This window comes from Ptychodera flava, chromosome 12 (genome assembly GCF_041260155.1).
Source record: "Ptychodera flava strain L36383 chromosome 12, AS_Pfla_20210202, whole genome shotgun sequence".
In the NCBI taxonomy this organism is placed as follows: domain Eukaryota; kingdom Metazoa; phylum Hemichordata; class Enteropneusta; family Ptychoderidae; genus Ptychodera; species Ptychodera flava.
In genome coordinates this window covers 22,968,549-22,990,176 of record NC_091939.1, presented here as the reverse complement: position 1 = coordinate 22,990,176, position 21,628 = coordinate 22,968,549, and the positions used below count along the sequence as shown (strand labels likewise).

The window sequence follows — 21,628 nt, the reverse complement described above, 5'->3', positions numbered from 1 at the left end:
ATGTGAGTTGTTCTGCACGGTTGAACAGCCTCGTCATTTGGGCACGTTGTCCCCTGCGCTTGAGTTTCAACTTGGCCAATTTCGTTGCCAGTTGCTCGGCTTGAGTTGGTTGCTGCTCCTCGTCAGACATCCTAATCCTGGTCTCGGCACCAAAAAATGTCGTGATGGGGTTTTATGATCAAGGTTCTTGTCTGACTTATATACAGAACTGCGAACGACACCAGTTCATGCTGAGAACACAAGCTTTATTACTGAACACGCCGTGAGATAGAAAAGGCGCCAACCGGAACACAACTGTAGCAATTACATGTAAAGGCACCAAAGCGCATGCACCGAATGTAATAGAACACCAAAGGATAAACATTTTTTGGCGGGAGATTATAGTCCACAGTCATTGGACGAAAGTTACCGAAGAGTCTGATTGGTAGAAGGATAACACATAGGCTCTGCTTAGTCCTATTAATAATGTTCAAATGATGTGTCATTTGTTCTCCGACAATGGTCACCCATTTGGTGGCCTATTTCACCCACAAAGACATGAGTTGGGTATTCCTTAATTTTGCCGGTGTTGTAGCTGGCCGGGGCAAAGGATCACTACCAGTGCTGTGGGGCCTTAGCCAGCATTGACAGCGTTTGCGGGGGATAAAATACATTAACTTCATTTTTTCGAAATGAAAATCATTTCGGTAAGGACCGAGTCAATATCAATGCCAGTTGAAGGAAATATTTTAGTAGTACGCCTCATTTAATTATTTGACCCTAACACTGGCCAACTACATAGTTTCTGCATCTCACCCACTTAAACCTATATACCTTTAGGGGACATTTTCCAACCACGCACTAAGCCAGTGCGACATTCGCAATAACACGTGCGTATTTTCCATTCTCACACCGTGTCTTTTGTCGTTGTATTCTCTGACACATACTTCTATGCCCAGATGTTCAACCAAAATTGCGCCCTCACAGATTTATTACTTCATAATATATTCGAGAACTATTTACATACTGTTTCGAGACATTAAGACTGATTTTAATAAAAGCCACCCAGGTCAGGAGTCCAACACCCCAAACAAATTTTAACGCTACGATTGTTATTAGTCGTGCTTCGTACAATTTCCCACTTCGAAGATACTTGCAAAAGGTATCGCAGTGCATAAGTATTATGATCAATTTAGTTGCTCGACCAAATTTCGCGCTACTTGCGAGCGAAGCTGGTCACCAGGAACACGACAATGCAGCCAAGAACAAGTTCAACGCCAACGAAGCTCATCGATGCCAGGGACACGTCACTGTCAACTACATTGCGATACACCGTCCGCGATCCGAGTGGCTGGGTGGGTCGGAAGTTGTTGACCATCCTCTCCGCTGGACTCACCCCCGGCGCGCTTGTGTTCAACGCTCTCAGCTTCTCTATCTGCAGGTGAAGAGTTTCCAAACTCTGATAAATGGGTTTGTACATCACAGAATGATTTCAAAGAGACAGTATCCAGGTAAGTTTGTGAGAGCATACTTGTAAGGAATCACAAAATGCAAGGAAGGGATGGTACTAGAGGGATAAAGCAATTGAGCATTAAACATTGCATCGCCTTAAATTACTTTGCCGGGATCTTCGAGAATTGAAATTGACTTTTCCCATTTATTCAAAGTCAAAAGGAACAAAAATACTATCCAACTTTTAGAAATGAACAAAATCAAATTGCTAGCCACATTGTCATGGAAAAATTACGAAGTCAAATAGAAAATTGAGTAAGTTTCACTTGAGGTACGTTTCTGGAGCGAGCATTACCCAGGATACCACGGTAAACAAGAAATCTCGAGCAATCGATAACGAGCATAGAAATTCTATAATGTACGTATGCAATTTACAATCTTTTAAAATGTCACGGGCACAAAGCTTATTCAAAGGAGATTAGGACAATTGTGAAATCACATGATTTATATTGCTTTCACCCAGTCCTTACAATTCTCTCGCCTTTTTAATAAGACTTATTGCAATATGTAATATATCAGTATGCTTTTTTGTTTTTGGAAACATAAATGAACACTACAAGACGGTCTAATTACAAAGGACTTAGGACAAACGTCACTTCAAATTATTTAATTTCTTTTCGACTAGTGTTTCCCGTCCTCTCGCCGTAATTACTATCTTTTTATTCATTACACTATGTAATATATGTCACTGTTATTTTGCTTTCCTGAACAACATTATTTCACCATTTCATTTCTTGTGTTCTGTACTTTGTGGACTCTGTACGTGTACAGGGCGACGGACAGGCTAGCGATTTGAACTTTTGCAGAAGTTTAGAGCTTAACTTCACAGAAAGCTTTAGGTTTTTTTTTCGGAATGAAATCATAAAGCAAAAGATACCACAGATATACAGAGTGAATCCAACTTATATCGTCATGTTTACCTGAGTTTCAGTTATTTTCACTTTTTCCTTGAACACGATCCAGATGATTGAGCCCGGTCCGTAACAGGTCGGACTTGACTTTGAACCATTATAGCGATAGTAATTCTCCCTGTCCTCTGGAAGTAGCTCCATCAGCGGAATGGGGCGGTTCAGATGGGCAATGTCGTCTGAAACAAACGATTATTTTGTTCCGCTCAGTTGTTTGTCAATAACATTTAATCTTCTACATTTCCCAAGTGCATCTCTCTATACAGAGAACTAAATATGCTAAAACATCTACAACCAATTCAGTTCCCAGGCAGGAATTTTAATTCATGGATCTATTGTACGGCAGACTCCACCAGAAAGTCTTGGATAATTCTCCTTACGCCAGTCACCAGTACCATACAAAATTTGCAGCCCGTCATTGTTCTCACTTAACTGTATTAAAACACTGCGTCTAGATCAGCTTTCATTTAGTTACCACGGAGCAAAATTTTAAAACAGTTAATTGGATCCAGCCATTTGAAAAAATAGACATTTGACTCTTAATTCTTGGATTTCAAAACACCAGTGATTGTTTTCCCTCATCTTATCGTCCGTCTCCATTTTGTTTATTCAATCCTCAGTTACCGTCCATAAAGAGATAGACACTAATTAGCTTTGCACTAGATGTTTTCTGTATTCTTATTGTTTATTTGTGTATTATATACACAAGTGGACATAATGAGAAGTTTTTATACCTCTCACATGAATTGTATGACCTTTGTCATTTGTATACGCTGTTGTTGTTATTGTGTATATGAATAAATGAATCATGAGAGAAAATGCCGAGAGAGTTTGACCGGTTGACCTCGCTGTTAATTTTATGCAGGAAATTACAATAACAATGCTTGGTCGAATGACGCAGTGCCTTGAGGGTGGGATCACCAGTGGTATATGGGGAGGAGTACCTTCCCGATGGTGATAAGTGGTGCAGATTACCGTCGCCTAGGTGACTGGCGTATACGCGTGCCAAAAGACACCTATGGTTGATTTCCTGTTGACCAGTCGGATGGCAGAGTTGCAAGTACCTGGACTGAACCATTTGGATTTTTTGTGGTGTCGGTGGTACTTTGACAATATAAGTAAAATGCACATATATTGAGTTTATTGTCTTGTTTATGAGCGGCCAGTATTTCCAACAGCATAAATTATGTGCATTTGCCCTTGAAGGAATAAATAATTTTCGAATAAACATCGCGAATGTAACTACATTCCTTAAGCTCGACGTACACTTAAGTGCCCCAAAGAACCATGAAATCGCCCGACTTTCGATTGAAGAGATGAGTTTTGCCAAACCGCGTATACAGAAAAAGTGGCAGATGACTTTATTTTTAGAATCATAGACAGTATAGCGAGATGTAAAAAATGTGAAACAGGCTCCCCACCTAACTATCCTAAATGTTTTTGTGTCGAGTTTGTGTTTGATTCGTTTCGAAAATGTGTTCTACATTCTTATCCGATTGTTTGTATTTGTGAAATGTTTGTTGTTCGCTTTGGATATTTGTAGAGAAGTTTGGATTAGTGTGTACGGTAATGTTTTGTTTGTGTGGGGAAAGCTTATGGCGAGACGCAGCCGGACCTATGTTGTTACAAAAGTTGATAGAGTCGCCCTTTGACGCTTGCGTTTCGAAACCCGAGTGTGGTTTCTCATCAGTCGCAGTGTAGATTCTTTCCTTAGTTTGTTTGTGAAAATTTATTTTAATGCATTTTAGTGGTCTTGCTTTCCGATTAGCGAGGCAAGTATATTAATTTTGGTCACGTTGTGAGTCCGTTTGGTGGTTCGGTTTGTTTGTTCTATATTTCTTTACTTCGGTAAATTTTGTTTTGACTGGTGTGTCTTTTAGATTTTTGCGGAGGTTTGTGAATTTTTAGGCAATAAGTACCACTGCGGGGTACGGATTTTATGTTTATTGGATCAAGATACTTACAAGTATCCTGGTTGATGTGCTTGTTCTCGTACATTTTAATTAATAGTTCATTTACTTTGTTTACTGTTTGTTCTGGCTTGTTGTGTATAATACTGAGTGTTACGTAATTGCCTTTCGCATTCGAGTACGTAATCGTTTGTGTTGACAATAACGAAAAAACCGACCCTTGTCGAAGGGTATTTTCCCAAAATTTGTCCAATGTTTGCAAGCTGGTTTATCGCGATTCTTTTGGCACGCGACATGTTTTGTTTCCTTGTTTGAAAGGGTATCTCTAGAAGTGCGAGTTTAGCAGCTTCAGATAGCTTTCAAGTTTTTGTTTTTTTTGTTGTTCGTGGAGTCCAATTTGACTTTCTTTGAATTGGTGTTGTTGCGATTGTTTGTGTCTCACGATGTAGCGTAGTCACATTATACGACTTTATTTGTTGAAATCCTGAGGTGGTTTTATTCTGTTTGGTTTTGTTGGTGTCCGAATGAATTTTAAGGCTTTTGCCTAGTACTATTTTTCGGAGTTTCATAGTTTGAGCGATGATAGGTTGTTGTTGAATTTCATGTTGTTGTCGGCTTTTCTTTGGAAATAGCTGATTTATTTCCACGGCCATGTTTTCTGTTACGTTACTGTGATTGTTTATTTTGTATTTAATGTTGTGTTTCAGTTGTTTGTTATGTGTACGATTTTTGTTATTTCTTTTAAGTGTTTGTGTGTTCTATGTCATCTTATCGTATTTTTTGGAGTATTTGGTGGCCCTGAAAAGGGCCGCTTGGTATGGGTTTTTGTTAGCGCTTGGCGCGTTTGTTTTGGCGATAAGCCTAGCTTTTTATGCTTCTTTTCGCCGATTCGATGTGCTTGGTGAGTAGGTGTTTGCCGCCTTCTTGTCACTGTGTGTGCTTACATGGACAGTCTGCATAGCCCTTGAATGTGGTCTCGATTTTGATCAAACTTACAATTTAGGAGTATATATCAAAACTGATAAATGATTTATGTGATTACTGTAGCTATAGATAGGCTACATTCAGGACGGGCAGCGACGGGCAGTAATTAGTAGGCAAATCAGGTGGTTTTCACCGTGGGCAGAACTCGGTGCAATGATACTGAACATTAATAGTAAGCCTGTCACCTTGAAGGTAATGCTGTAGGTGAAACAAGGACACACGATGGTACAAACAACACCACAAGTGAAACGTACACACAGAAATACTACGCGTTCCTACGTTGTGCCCACCCGGGCCACGCGATTAAAATATGACTGATACTGCTGGATAGTGTTAATTGGGTCGGTAAACAGTCAATTAATAGTTTAATTGACTAACTGGGTGATTGGCAGGTCGTGTCCAACGACGCATATGCAAAGCAGGCCAAAAGACAAAAGCCCCAAAGTTATTGACAGCTGGCCAGGGGTCACCATGAATACGTAATGAAGCTTCACTACGCAGAAACTGCGTAGTCAAGCCCTTCTTAACCGGTCAAACTCTCTCGGCATTTTCCGGCATGTGAATGATTAATATATATATATATATATATAATATATATATATATATATATATATATATATATATATATATATATATATATATATATATATATATATATATATATATGTATGTATGTATCTGTCTTTGTATGTATCATTACTTCATGCTTTTGCTCTGAAGTTGTACAGTTTTACACAACAGAAGAGACAGACTTGAGTCTGAGAGAGAGAGAGAGAGAGAGAGAGAGAGAGAGAGAGAGAGAGAGAGAGAGAGAGAGAGAGAGAGAGAGAGAGAGGGAGGGTGGTGCAAACGCAACACCTTTTGTTAATTACGTACCTCTGTATCCTGCCTGGTCAATGTAATCCAAAAACGTATCATAGGCTGCATTATTTTCTTGACCAATCTAGCATAAATTAAAATGGAGGACTACAAGGATTATGATCGAAAATTAGATGAGAGAACTTGATGGTCAAAATAGACACTCTTGGCACATTCTATTAATATAAAAAGTGACGCCATATTCTGTTGCTTCGTAGGATATGGCGTGATCATTCTCTTGTTGCAAAAACTTGAGCGTCGTCAAAAGCAGTCGACGACAAAGTGGAACTGCCGTGGAGGGCGCCCTCGGGGATAGTAACTGGAATGTTGTACGCTAAACTTTTGGATGCATTTCCTACCTTAATAAAGATACCGGGTGACGTCTGGTTACTCTGGTTCTGACCCATCCACCCTGGAAATGACATTTTCATAACTCGAAAGCACAGGCCCCGAAAATCAATTATGCAAAAAGTGAAAATCACTTGTGATTGCACCGATACTATGCAGAGAAAATGGCTACAGATGCGTCAAACTGCCGCTTGGCTAGGTAAATTGTGAAAACGCCATAAAACCTCCCCGAACACTCTCTCACGTTGTTCACAACTCCAAAACAGTCAACTATGGACTTGTCCAAATCGTATTCACACACTTCACCTCTCACAATATAATTCTGACTATACTCATATTAACCTGTTTCCGCAAACTCATGTTACTGTAGCTACGTTTCACCCAGTGACCGAAGAGCCTTTTCCTTCAAGGATAAAATGACAGAAAAGCGCCCACCCCGAGTTAATGATATGATAACGGTTGTGCAGGTGTTATTCTTACCTCGATTAAGACAGAGAAACCTACACCTAGAATGTCACTGCTCTGGTCCATGTTAAAACATGCAAGATGCAACTGAAACAAAAAAGTGGTGGAATTATGTACATATGTTATTCATAGAAACCTAATTGAAACGATTGGTGCTGTAAGTTTGATGGTGAAATCCAATGGGCAATTGTGTCTGTGTCTCGTTCAAATTTGTCACCTGTTCTTTCGACAAGTGCCGAGGCTGTGGCAGCAAAATTGTGTCGCGCTGGTATCTAATTCTTCGCAAGCTTCTGATGTCGTTTGTCTTATTGCCCTATTTCAAATCAGCGGCCGATTGAGGGCTGGTAAGTTCGGGCTTTGTCAAAATTAGAAGTTTCCAAAAATAAACTCCATAACCTGTCTACTTGATCAAAATTTGTGGTCGTAATTCTGTCTTTGAAATTTCGTCTGGAAATAAATAGGGCTTGAAAGCGGTACTTTACCTCGGCACTCATGGCTCGACCGTTCAGGTTGTGTTCGGACCCTTTACTGCTATCACTGCCCCAGTGCAAGTGAAATCGGTCGACCTTGAAGCTGCCCGGTAGACCATCACTTGATATGATGCAACTGGCGCCAACATTTCTTACCTGAACTGAGTTAAATATATAAAAACATCTGATATTTCATATTCTTGAACTTTTATACTGAGACCGTTTTTGTTGATGCTTTTGAGCGGTCCATCTGTTAGACTCCTATTTGGTCCCAAGTGGTGGTGGCACATTCCCGGCACCACACGTACAGATGTTGTCTAACTTACAAGTACATTTAATCATTTTAAAGGTATATTTTGTCGTGGAAGACTTTTGGTCTTTGGCGGAAGTTTACTGAGCAGTTAGTCTATTTGATTGCTTAATAGCCCTCAGTGCCCACAGTTCCCGGCATCATGTGTACAAACCATTCCTTACACGGGAGTTCTATTTTTTGAGAACGTCTCGAGGCTTCAGTTTAACATTTACAGTTTCGCTCTTACCCTGTGCCCAGTAAACAACCACTCACTTCAGGCTTTCATGTTCACAAATTAAACGAGCGGTCACCTCTCAAATGTTTTGTGTTATAAGGGAAATAAATTACCCCAACATTCGCCGATAGTTGAAATTCAAAAATGTCTGCTACTGTTCCCTCTTTGGTAAAAAAAATAGTTCCAACTTTTTTACACAAACACACGATGGGCGAAAACTTAATTTGAACAAAAAACTTAAAAAATGAATCAGTAAAAGCAGAAGATCAGTAGAATATTGTGGATATATAATAAAATCGTTGCCCAAGACGCATTCTGTCTTCCCGAATGAAATTTGGTACGTGTACTATTTGCAACAGACAGACCACTAGATAGACAATATAATGACGGCTCCAGCAAGATGAAAACTGGCGGACAGTAAAGCTAGGCGCTGGGTAGTAATGTCCACTCAACTGTTATGGCCGTCGTTCGTCAAGGAAGTGTTGTAGCCACCATCGGTAAGTTCTGTTCTTGAACATCCATCGAACGAGAAGCCCCCAAACTTCATGGGCACCGTGTCGTCATGGACAATGTTGATGGGCGACTGATTTGGCTCACCGCACAATGGGTAGTTGTCCGCCCAGTTCTCCGGGCCTGAAGCGGAAAGATACACAAAGAAGACAAACCATGTGATGAGTCCCGATCATAGCACATGAAAATAGCTACCGTGTCACTGAACAGACGTCTGCAGGATAGTTTTTTATACTATTTCATCTGATGAAAGAGCACCGTGAAAAACGTTTGTTTGTACTGGTTGATCATCTACCGTGTGTGTCAAACTCCCATCTCGCCAATCACTATTGTAATTCAGGTGGCTGCTAGCTCCTGCACTCCCCATCGCTAGCACTTCACCATGGTTATTGTTCTTGAGCGACGACCGGGTCGACGACGCGACAAAGTCGGGTCTGAAAAGCGTGATCAGCTGGGGTCTACTGTTATTTTTGAACTCCCTGTCTTGAGCATATGTTGTATTCCTTCATAAGACGTCCTCTCCGCGTGAGTCATACGCGATCCAGGTAAGTAAAGGTAAGAAAATGAGATTACCTAGCGCTGTATTGAAAAGAAAGGGGAGGGGGATACATTATCTTTCTAGTTTTCAATAGGAATACCTACCATTGGGTCCTTCTTCGTAGGTCCATTCAGCTGAAATGTAGAACAAGAGAGACAGTGTTAATACTGATACAGATACCAATAAAGTGCTTATAATTCGTTGTGAGACACAAACCACAGTCACCCCTGGCCTGCCCGGCATCCCTAACTGTCCATCGACAAACCGAGTTCCCTGATATCCTTTAACTGCTATGCAAACTCTGCAATGACTGTTTTGGGGCATGTCGATCCCCCTCCCCCCAAATCTGAGCATCACTCTGCGTTTTCAACTTCGCGTATGGTTGCTGATCCCCCGTTGACGTAGCATTGTTATTCAAGTAATGCTTTCACCAGTATTACACACAAATTCTTCTCTTCTCAAGATCGAATACGTTTCACTAAACGTAAGAAACATGTATCTTAGCTGCTGCACGCAAAAGTTAATTAATCGAATGAAAGTGATTATGGTCCCCGGTTTATGGTTTTAATTTTTCCAGAAAGGCTTCGATTTACTGCCAGTGATGCTGACGTGTGTTGTATCGCCCTCAATCGGTTAGTCGCAGAGGTCGATTTCTCTAGTTTTCATGATTATTGGAACAATCTCAGATTTTGTTAAACAGATGCGATAATTCTGTAACAAATGGTAGTACATCTTCTGACGAGCATTCAGTCAGCAGTAGTCCGCTGTGATGAGATGATAATCTTATATTGATAGGGGGTAGACATGTAGATTTCTGTACCACATTTTTATATATTGGTGCATAGACAGTGGGGCGCTTGACTGTCTATGGTCACTGGTGACAGCAGTAGGGGCATAACAAATAGAAACTTCTCCCAAGGCAAGGGGGCGTACATCAACATCTCTCACCGTCACGTTGCCATACCATGTCATCATTTTATCACCGAACTGCAAAACGGTTAACTCGCATGATGGGTATCTCATCATGTCAAAAGTCATAACGAAATTTTCAAAGTGGCATGCATGTGGCATTTTCCTATTGCAATATACCTCACAGCCTAAATTTTGGCGTACGGTTATTTTGAATGCATTCGGGTAATTGACAGAATTCAAGTCATTCATAACACCGGGGTAAATATGGCCTCCAGAGGTCATTAGGCTTCCATTGGCAGATCACTTACTGAACATCAAAAAAACAGTGTACCTGTCCTTGACCACCTGAAATTCCCTTTCACAGGCTAACTGCTCAATGAACTTAAGACCAAACCTTGAGGACATTTATGGCATAATCACGGACCAACTCTTGTGGTCCATGGTAGACTGCACTTCAGTCAGAGGTATTCTGACTCTGAAATTCTGAAAATACTTTTCCTGTCTACAGCTTGTTTAGACCCATTTTGAAACTTGTGGAGTGAATAAAGTTCTGTACAATCTTGATTTTTCTGAAATTCCAAAATTTACTTTCCACCATAGAGATAACATGGTGATGGCGGTCATTTGAATTTCAAATAATGGTAAATTTTTGGTAAGTAATTGATTTTTAATGCTAATACAAAACCTTGCTCGGTGAAACCCCTCCCCCGGTTTTTATTCTTGATTTTGAAAGAGTATAATTTAAAGTTTTCTAAAGGTGAAAAAAAAGAAAGTGTGTCGATTATTTCGAAGCGCCCACAACCTTAAATGTAGCAACTCTCTTCTCATATAGTTATAAATGTACATCGCTTGACGTTGCAACAGGTTCTCACTTGTTTCCGGTACGTGATTCGAAAAGACTGAAATTCCTTCATTATCAAACTGCAACACGGTAAAATCGCACAATGTCAGTAAGTACGGTGTTATATTCTCTGAACGAAGCATTTTCGCGTTGTGAACGACGTTAAGCATTTTCGCGTTGGAGTATCTCATGGCCTACTTTCAGGTGGACATTTTCTACGCCACAACATGCCAGGTATGTGTCCAGGTCATTCATGGGGATAAAAATGACCTCCATGGGTCATTGGACTTCCGTCACTAGGTGACGTGCTGAAAATCAAAACAGCATTGTACCTGTCCTTAACGATATGCAAATTCCTGCTCGCTTCTCACTGAACTTAAGACGAAACCCTGAGTAGGTTTAAGGTAGAGTGTACCTCAATGACTTGTTATCGGGCTCCCAAATCGTACAAACACTTTTCTAGTCTACTGCATGCTTGTGTGTTGACTCGTTTTGAAGCTTGCATGGAGAAAATGAAGTTTTCAACTTCTTGTTTTTGCGAATTCAAAAATTTTCTTCTCGCATCGAATTAACACAGGGATATAGGTCCTTTGAATTTTAAAGGTCTGTAAACTGTCTGCAGTCTTTCCTTTGGTACCTAACCTTGACCGCTCGATTTTTATTCTTGATTTTGGTCGGAAAGAGATTGGTTACAGTATTCTTTCAGGAATGTTTGGGTAAAAGTATGTCCTTCTGTTTTTAGACGTGTACTACCCAAGTTAATAGCTCTGTACTCATTACTAAATGCCAAAAGTATGGGTCCTTATTTGTATAACTAGAAAAAAACCCCAGCAATTATTCAAAACGTTTTTGCCAAGCCTCGGTCACCACATTGGAGTCTCTTATCATCGTAGCATGCGATCGATGAATAATCGCAAAGTATACGTAATTGTTCGGGAGAGGATGGCTACATGGTTAAGTTATTGTACCTTTTCTTTACAAAGTCATGACGTGCTTGCTCTGAAATGTATTCCTTTACCACACGGATAAACCGATACATCCCGGCTTTGAGTTCATCTGTTCACTCGCATAACCTCTATGCGATCATAGGGTGTATGTCAGTCTGCGAATCTGCTATATTGACAATCATAATTAACACGATTGGAACTGATTTGGGATAATTGGATCTCCATATTTTTTCAAATTTATCAAAAGTGTTAAACCCATATAAATGAATGTGGCAATATTACAAATTGGGCGCTTTAAATAAAATTCTTAGTTTGCCGTCGCGTGCTGGTAGGTTTTCAGAGAAAATTAAGGAAAAAAAACACAATGTTAACACTTACAAATAAAACTATTATTTTCCAATGGAAACCTTATAAAAATTGAGCTCATATTAATACACTTGTGTTTTTTGTCTGTCTTTTTTCCCAAGGCTAGCTGGTAGGTTTTTCAAAAATCCAAGGACGGCAAACAAAGAATTTTCTTTAAGTGGCATTACTCATAAAAACAAGTGTGTAACGTAAAAAGAAAAGCAGATTAGCTTACATTTGCAGATTACACAGACATTACCTCACCATCCAATAATCCGAAATTAGTTTCCAGTCGTGTTAATAAGCCATGATATTAAAGAGCTGAAGGCGAAAATCTGTCATCACCACAAAATCACCACCACACACGAAAAAGGGGATGTTTTATTCCTCATCATTGTCCACGAAAAAAGTAGATAAAAAGGTTTCTAAAAACAAATTTGACTTTCCAATTTTCAGAATCGCTTCAAACTGCCAGTTCGAAACGAAGATCGGTGTCTTACCCCTGACTAATCAAACAAGAGCTCTTGGAAACTGCTGTATGACCCTATTTGTAACAATCAGCCCTATTTGTAACACTAACCCAATTTGTAACAAAACTGAACCCTATTTGTAACAACAACCTAAGTTTTGATAAAAACTTGACCATATTTCATCAAAATGTAAACAAATATGGCCAAGTTTTTTTACAAATTAGGTTAGTGTTACAAATAGGGTTGATTTTTACAAATGGGGCCAGTGTTACAAATAGAGTTAAGGTTTGTTAGAAATTGGGTTAGCTACCTCCATGGTATTACAAATAGGGTTGATTTTTACAAATAGGAGTGATACAACTGCAAGGACACAACGGATCAGAAAAAGTCGTAATTTATAACTGTTAAACTGCAAAGACCTCTTTGAAATCTGGTAAATAATATTCTGAGATGTATGGCCATGCTGTAGCTGATTCGAAAAATCAGATTGTCTTACATAACGACGTCAACATGAACACTTTGTTTCCAAAAGTTATCAACACGCTTCAGACCGTCTTGGAGGGAAGCTCGTAAAGGCAACAATGCTAGTCTACACTGATTTTCTAACATTGAAAAAAACAACCTTATAATACTCTATTCAGCATTGAAATGTCCATAACTTCACTGATATGTTACTATCTCTCCCTCTCCCTGAATTTGTGAAATATATTTACCGCCGGTCACGGCAAAGAGGATTACCGTGAGAGACAAACAAACAAACAAACAAACAAACAAACGAAACAAAGTTACATACCATAAGAAGTAAATTTTTTTCCTGGGGTAACGTATACTAAATAAATCAAACTGAACTTCTTTATTCCCCGGCGTCACATATCCAGAGGCGTGTAGGCGATGTCGACGATAAACAATGGCGTGGGACCGGTTTGGAGTTGGGAGTGAAGAGGCACTAGGGAGGAGGTGCCAGTGGTTTTGATACGATTTGCTTTCGCGACCAGGTGTAGGGCTACAAGGATTCGATGCGAAGTGTCTGGTGCTAGAAAAACTAGGTCAACAGTTTTTTAAAAGACGTTAAGTCCGTACATTCGATGGATCGGCCATGACAGCGCAATATAAAAGACTTAAAGGTCGTGAAATGTAGGGAAGAAACATGCACTGCAAAACTTGAATGGGACAGCGTACAATGATCATACAACGGTAAAATAGTTGCGAGCAAGCATGACAATAGTAACGTAAAATACCTACCGTCGTCACCGAATGTCGGCGTGGCAAGAAGGAAAGTTATCGTCGCTAACGTACGAAGATACATGGTATGTCTTGTGGTACAGCTGTATACACCAGAATGCATAATGTGTAAGTAGACACTGTCGTGGCGGAGTCGTTACACGAGGATACACTCCTAGCGTGACGTCCAAATAATATTATCGGCGTTGGAATCACCTCCCCGTGTTTTCAGCTGTTGTACCCGATCGCATAACTTGACCCTGTTAGGTCGCATCGCTAATAACGCGTCTCCGTACAATCAACAGAGGGTGCTATACGATGTTCGTAATTCACATGTTAATGTGTCCTGTTTTGTTGCCATTGTTACCGACCGATTGCTTTTGTAGTGGTGACACGCATGAACGCACGGTGCACGGTCTCGCTCCAGGGTCCATGGGTGAAATATGGCCTCGCAAAACCTCTGAAGGAGGCACTCAGTCCAGAGTTGGCTACAAGTCCTGGGACAACAAATAACTCTGCAATTTTCCATGAGACATTGGGGTTGGCTAGGAGGAGGGGGAGGGGGGCGATCCAGAACTCTAAACACTCACGGTCATTAACATTGATGACAGCATATAGTTTTAGTAGTCCTGTTCATAAGTCAGGTCCATGACATATGTACCAACATCAGTGATTGGTTCATCTGGTAATTTAAGGTCCATTTGCGTTACGCTGATTGGTGGGACCTCATGCGTTAGGTCTTATTACTATGTATTATTCAGTTTACAGCTCCCTGATTGGTTAATTTGTAGGTCCGGTCCTCCAGTGTTCACTGCCTCATTATGCAATGTTCCACGTGCTTCCTGGCTACCGCTGAAGTAATACGTTATTCGTGATGTTCACGGATCGGCCGAAAGTTACAACGAAAAATGCCCGACAAACCTTCATGCATTAAATTTCCATGTTTTTACTTATCCCTGTCCCTTTATGCATTACAGGCATGTTGGCTCGTTGTTTTCCAATTGTTGGTTACGTACAAAGTTCACGCTTTTAATTTTCATTTTGATTTGACGGGGGGGGGGGGGCCATTGGCCGCATCGACAACAGTGAGGCCTGTGAATGACAAGAGGAAACAATAGAGCTTCAAGGCATTACGTAACAAAAATTACGTCACGGTTTCAAGCGTCAGTAGCTCCACTACTCCATGTTTCAACCAACTACCACAGGGAAAAGGACAAAATTTCTCCTGGCAATATTTAATTCATGTATAATTCACAGTATCACATAAAATGCCATGAATAGTGAAGGAACTCTCGAACAAGGTCAAATCTAGATATTTTGACAAATATTCGGCATGAGTACCTTTCTTATACTGGGATCGAGCTGCGACCACGTGCAGGCGTCATCAAAAAGTACAGGGGACATTGCATAATGAGGCAGTGAACGCTGAAGGACTGGACCTACACATTAACCAATCAGGAAGCTGTAAATTGAATAATACATAATAATGAGACCTAACACATGAGGTCCCTCCAATGACTGCTCCGAAAGTGGACCTTAGAGAAGCGGTTTAACCAATTAGAGCATGCAGTACATGTGTGTAGGACATGTAATTTAGGTCATTTTGAAACAGGACTAATTAGACACAGCAGCGTCCTGCTTTGCGATGTAAATAGCCAGTTTATGTATGATATGGCATGGGTTAGATTCCATAAGGGGTTTTAGTACATGCACTAGTCAGAGGTGTTATAAGATTCCGTAAGGGGTTTTAGTACATGCACTAGTCAGAGGTGTTAGATTCCATAAGGGGTTTTAGTACATGCACTAGTCAAGAATCACCTCGGTTGTGATGTACAAGGCTTACAGGGAATAATGCACAAATCTCCAACGAAATGCAACGCTTATTCAAACCTAGACACATGCATCTCATGCTGCTCTGTCGATCAAGAATACCACAAGACGTTCGAAGGTTCTGAAGAAGTCGACTTTAATAAATTGAAAACAAGTAAAAAGGAAAATTTTAGAAAAATCGAAAAATTATAGACCGAATCCAAATTCACATAACTCAAATCCAATTCATAAAGGCCTAACTCTTCCTAATCGAAAATATCCCGAAATTGATCATTTTCACGTCACATGACCCGCAATTGAAACTTTTCCACAGGTTACCATGATAGGGTCATGTCAGTTGGCCAAACATAACTTGCGACTCTTCTACTGCGCATATGAAACCCGTTCGGTGAGATCATCAATGCCCAGGAAATATTCACTTCAAACTCAATAATTAAAGGCAAGCTACTGCGCCTAAGAGTTACTGTGATGAAAAAATTAATGACAATATTCTAATAACAAGGAACATTATAGTATTCTGTATGATTTTTATTGATTAAATGTAATTCCCATTAAATTACTACTAACCAAAACACTCTCCCACTTATCCATACTTTACCTACTCAATACCCATACATAATCTATACAATACTATGATATTTCCAACTAACACACTGAGCTCGTGTAAGTTTGTACGTCCTTACAAAACATTTATACGAATACATGCCTGCATATTTCCTTGCGGCGTCGTATTTTTAATACCAACACTTGATCAGCACTATTTCTGAATATCATCGACAAATATTTACAACTGCCGACCGTTGAGACTGAAGTCGATAAATAGCATCAACGTTAAATTCGCTAAAGATATCACAAACTGCGCAGAAGCCGGCACGGCTACAACCTTGATCGCAATTAAGCGACGTTGATCACCAGTAACACAAGGCAGCTAAGTACAACTTCAACGCCGACGCAGCTCATCGATGCCTGGGACACATCATCGTCCACTTCATTGCGATACACCGTCCGCGATCCGATTGGCTGGGTGGGCCGGAAGTTGTTGACCATTCTCTCAACTGGACTCACCCCCGGCGCGCTTGTGTTCAACGCTCTCAGCTTCTCTATCTGCAGGTGAAGAGTTTCCAAACTCTGATAAATGGGTGTGTACATCACAGAATGATTTCAAAGAGACATCGTCGTTAACAGAACTATCTTGTTATTGTTTGTGATGTGACAATAACTTTATTCAGCTATCGCATGAAGGCTTGTAAACCTCGGTCGAGTGGTTATGATAAATTAATCTTCAACTTTTGCTCGAATAAAGATATTGTTCCCTCACGTAAAAAATCAAAGAATAAGATTGTACAAAACTGATATCGTCATGTTTACCTGAACTTCAGTTATTTGTACTTTTTCCTTGAATACGGTCCAGATGATTGGGCCGTAACAGTTTGGGCTTGTCTTGGAACCGTTGTAACGATAATAACTCTCAATGTCGCCTGGAAGAAGCTCCGCCAATGGAATGGGGTGGTTCAGATGTGCAATGTCGTCTGAAACAAATGATCATGTAGTTCAATCTGCTCTGTCGTTTGTCATTTTACATGTCGTTCCTCTGTGGTCACATATATTCAATGTCAGGAGATGTGAGAGAGAGAGAGAGAGAGAGAGAGAGAGAGAGAGAGAGAGAGAGAGAGAGAGAGAGAGAGAGAGAGAGAGAGAGAGAGAGAGATCTGCATCTTTTGTTCATTACCTTTGTATCCTGCCTGATCGATGTAATCCAAAAACGTATCGTAGGCTGCATTACTGATTTGACCGATCTAGCATGAATGAAATGGAGTAGAAAAAGAACTATGTTTGAAAGTAAATGCAGAAGGTGACGCAGCACACATTTTCTTCGTAGGACATGCATAATCGCATGAAATGTGATAAACCATTCTGTTGTTGCAAAAAGTAGCGTCTTACAGAGGACAACGACAACAACCCCGGGGAGGCAGCTCTAGGGGACAATAGCTAAAGATACAGTACGCTTAATTTGATTGCATTTCCCAGTCTAGTTACGAATTATGGCGGATGTTCCTGTCCTATGTAACCGCTAATGTTTGAACATTGTTTAATAGATCTTTACAGTCAAAGAGATTGTTTCAGGTATCTAATTTACCGTGGTTCTGACCCCCCACCCCACGCCCCATGACACTTTCCTAACGCGGAAGCAAAGCCCCCGAAAATTAGTAAAATTAAAATAATGAATCAGTGGTTTCATCGACACCATGCAGACAAACTAACAACCACTTAGTCAGGCCGTTGTTTGGTTAGGTAAATTGAGAAAACGCCATACTTATATAAACTTGCGGAGCACTCACTCCCATGATCGCTCATGTCGCGATAGGACACGCCCACCTCTTACAAGGTAATCCCAACTATAGCTTGTCCCTGTTTCGGAAGGTTGTCACAGAAAAAAAGGCATTTTTGACCATTCGACCGAAGAGACATTTTCTCCCTATAGAGGGAATGACAGGAGAATCTATTGCACCTGGTCAACCACGTGATAACGATCGAGCGGGTCGCCTTTCTCACCTCGATGAAGACGGCAAAACCTGCAGCCTGATTCTCACCGGTTGGATCCGTATTGTACGTCGCAAAATGAAGCTGGAACAGAGGAAATGACGAATATCATTCAAATTTATTTCGTTTATGGTGAAAACATTGGACAGATTTTCGCTCAATGTTTGATGGTAAGGGCCACCAAATAAGTGTGAGTGTGTGTGTCCGCGTCACGTTCACCGGAATTATCAACCATTCTTGTGACAAGTGCTTTAACATCTTGGCGGCTTTGGCAGCAAAAGTGTGAAGCACCCGTATCTCATTCATAGCACATGCACCCTCCTCCTTCGAACTTGTTTCTTAAAGTGTTAATTTCTGACCTTATTCCAAAGATAGATGCTGAACAGAGAACACATATATTAATATTAGGATTTTTCAAGTAACACTCCATAACGTTTCTACTCGATAGATCAAAATGTAGTCCGTTTCGTTGAGAAAATATTGTGTGGAAGCTAATCAGTAGATCTTTTTTTTCAGAAGTAACACGAAAACTGCTGGGGGGTGGGTGGGCTGGAACTTCGTCTCTTATCTTCAACTTTATTTATTCAATTTATTCATGAAAATTAACAGCAACTATAGCGTCATAATTGATGAGTGGAGAACGCTGTCAGCTGGCCGTAATAATTAAAGCATAGCGGAATCAGAGTTTATGAAACAAAATTACTGCGATTCCAATACACCCTGCCATCAGCGAGTATTGTTACACTGAGGGCTGCAAATGTTGATTAGGACGGCGGATGTAAATGCTTTACGACTGAGATCAGTATTATAATCCTGATAACAGAGACGCTATTTTATCCAACATGACACAACATCAATAATGTGAATATTTATGCACATAGCTGTACATAGGGAGCACAGACAGCTTGTTGTCGTTCTTCGGGGCTACTCGTGGTCTTTTACCCTTCTCAACTAAGGCTGTTAAAACAGTTTGATGACTGTATCGCCACTTTCAGGCCCTCCCTGAGGCAAGGCTGAAGCGAGGTACCTACCTCGGCACTCATGGCTTGTCCATTCAGGTTGTGTTCAGAACCCTTACTGCTATCACTGCCCCAATGCAAGTGAAATCGGTCGACCTTGAAGCTGCCCGGTAGCCCTCTACCGGATATGATGCAATTGGCGCCAACATTTCTTACCTGAACTGGATTAAAATCAAAATAAACTGATGTTTCTTATTCTTGAATGTTTTTTACGTAAGACTTTGTTTTTTGTTGATCCTGTTGAGCAGCCAATATTTTTCACTTCTATTTGGTTCTTAGTGGCAGGCATTTCCCGGCACCAGTCGTACATATGTTGTCTAACAAGCAAATTCATCTAAATCATTTTAAAGTTGAGCAGACTTCCGAAAAACTTACGATTTTGCTCACTCTTTCAACTTTCAACTACTTTCCTCGTCTGATTTCCGCATGATATTCAAAAACAAAAACCACGTCGTGTTCATTGGTGACCAAGGTTTTAGGTAAAGGTATTGAAGGGGCACAATCGCTGCTTTTTTGTAAATTTTGTACTATTTGACAAGTCAAATATATTGATTAGATCCTTGGAATATATGTGGGACAAAAGATACGTTTATGTCTGCTGACAGACTTGACAGATTAAGAAACACCCGGATGTTTACAGGGATTCTCACATTTACCTTCGATCACATGATAGTGAGACCGTGGAAGAGAGAGGGCAGTAAAGCTAGATCACAGCTGAGTTTACACCAATTAGGCCAAGTATCGACACAAAGTGTTTTCAAAGTAAATTTTTAGAAGGTATTTTATCGCACAGAACGCATGCGCGCTAGATTGCAATGAATTAGATATTCTCAACTGTTATGGCCGTCGTTCGTGATTGAAGCGTTGTAACCACCGTCGGTCAGTTCTGTTCCCGAACATCCATCAAACGACAGTTTCCCTAACTTCATGGGCACCGTGTCGTCATGGACAATGTTGATGGGTGACTGATTCGGCTTGCCGCACATTGGGTAGTCGTTCGCCCAGTTCTCCGGGCCTGAAGCGGGTAGATATAAACAAACAAAACAAACGGGGAAAAACTATCTGTCTAATAGTCATTCTCAAGATATCCTTTTTTGCTGTTTCAGCCAATGAAAGAATACTGTAAAACATTTTTTTTGGTCATTCTGTCAATCAAACTCCCGTCATTTTTGGCTGATGCTAATCGTCATGGTTTTCCTAAATAGACACAGTCAGTTCTTGCTGTGTTCGCCTTCAATCACATGATCGATAGTAGTAATATTTGGCCAATCTGTGGACACCATAATTAACGGAGCATATATGTATGTATACAGTACAAAGACAGTATAAGGGTTAAGAAGGGGTCCACACACTCTCACTTTCCAGACCTCGTAGCTTCGCTTTCTAGCATGAAATTATCAGAAACTACGGTCAAATAAAGTCCGCCGCTGCCGGTAGGGAGGAGCCGCAAACCAGATATGAAGCTCGGCGCTTCGCTCCTCGGTGCAGGATCCGTCATGCCCCACCGCTAACGACGCACTTTACCGTGACTTTTATGTGCGAGCCGGCGAAACGACGAGAAAAAAACGAGAAAGCGAGACTGGAGTATACTGCTCTGTGATATTTCACCTCTCTCTGCTCTCTCTCTGTCTCTCCATGCCTGTCTGTCTGTCTGTCTCTGTCTGTCTGTCTGTCTGTCTGTCGTCTGTCTGTCTGTCTGTTCGGTCTGTCTGTGTCTCTCTCTCTCTCTCTCTCTCTCTCTCTCCTCTCTCTCTCTCTCTCTCTCTCTCTCTCTCTCTCTCTCTCTCTCTCTCTCTCTCTCTTTCAGTATGTCAGCTTGTCACTTGAATGTCTATCTTTCGGTGAATCCTGTTCTCTGTAGTGTGCTTTAGCGCTCGATGTAAATTAAACCAAACCAATGAGATACTGTTATTTAAGGCGGTATCGAGAAGAAAGCAACTGCACGAATATTTGGGTGGAAAGCAAAAAGGAGTAATTTCTCAAACTGTCATTATCTTTCCAATGTATCGCGGGCCCGTGAGTACCTACCATCGGCACCTTCGTATCTCCACTCAGCTGAAATGCAGAACAAGAGAAACGTTGTCAATGATTTATCAAAATTTTAAACAATGTCATGATGAGGCACAAACCGCATTTCATCGGACTGAAAGCTAATTAACTGAAATTAAGGGCATGTTTCATTTTCAAATCTGACTGGCAGGCCGCAGCCCTCTGATATGGGTGTCTGTGATTGGTCGATTTCATTAAGTTTTTCATTGTCAGATCAATCATAGAATTTGTTCTAAGAACATATCGGTAGTTTTTCTGTGGTATCCGAATTTACGTCAAGCTTTAAGACCCCCAAACCCTGTTATTTTTGTGGGTTTTTTTCATAGTGAAACTGCAAAACGGTAAAACTCGCATTGCAGTATTTCATCATGCCAGTAAGTCATGCTGACATTCTTACACTGACCTACACCATTTTCGCATTATTCTCCATGTGTCATAGTCTTA

At 40.7% G+C, this 21,628-nt stretch overlaps 2 protein-coding genes across 2 annotated transcripts; both read right to left on the bottom strand.

The window, feature by feature from the left end:
* Window positions 1-224: 224 nt before the first annotated feature.
* LOC139145421 (carbonic anhydrase 14-like) lies at window positions 225-13,956 on the bottom strand. The gene is made up of 8 exons (XM_070716590.1): window positions 13,767-13,956; window positions 9,114-9,143; window positions 8,415-8,594; window positions 7,447-7,595; window positions 6,980-7,051; window positions 6,170-6,236; window positions 2,412-2,578; window positions 225-1,414 (listed from the first exon to the last, which is right to left on the bottom strand). The coding sequence occupies exons 1-8, from the start codon at window positions 13,867-13,869 to the stop codon at window positions 1,196-1,198; spliced, it is 987 nt and encodes a 328-aa protein (XP_070572691.1). The 5' UTR covers window positions 13,870-13,956; the 3' UTR covers window positions 225-1,195.
* A 2,002-nt stretch (window positions 13,957-15,958) lies between these two features.
* LOC139146109 (carbonic anhydrase 14-like) lies at window positions 15,959-20,143 on the bottom strand. The gene is made up of 6 exons (XM_070717544.1): window positions 19,971-20,143; window positions 19,148-19,296; window positions 18,129-18,200; window positions 17,305-17,371; window positions 16,944-17,104; window positions 15,959-16,679 (listed from the first exon to the last, which is right to left on the bottom strand). Exons 1-6 carry the CDS (start codon window positions 20,119-20,121, stop codon window positions 16,470-16,472), a joined length of 810 nt encoding a protein of 269 aa, XP_070573645.1. The 5' UTR covers window positions 20,122-20,143; the 3' UTR covers window positions 15,959-16,469.
* Window positions 20,144-21,628: the final 1,485 nt, after the last annotated feature.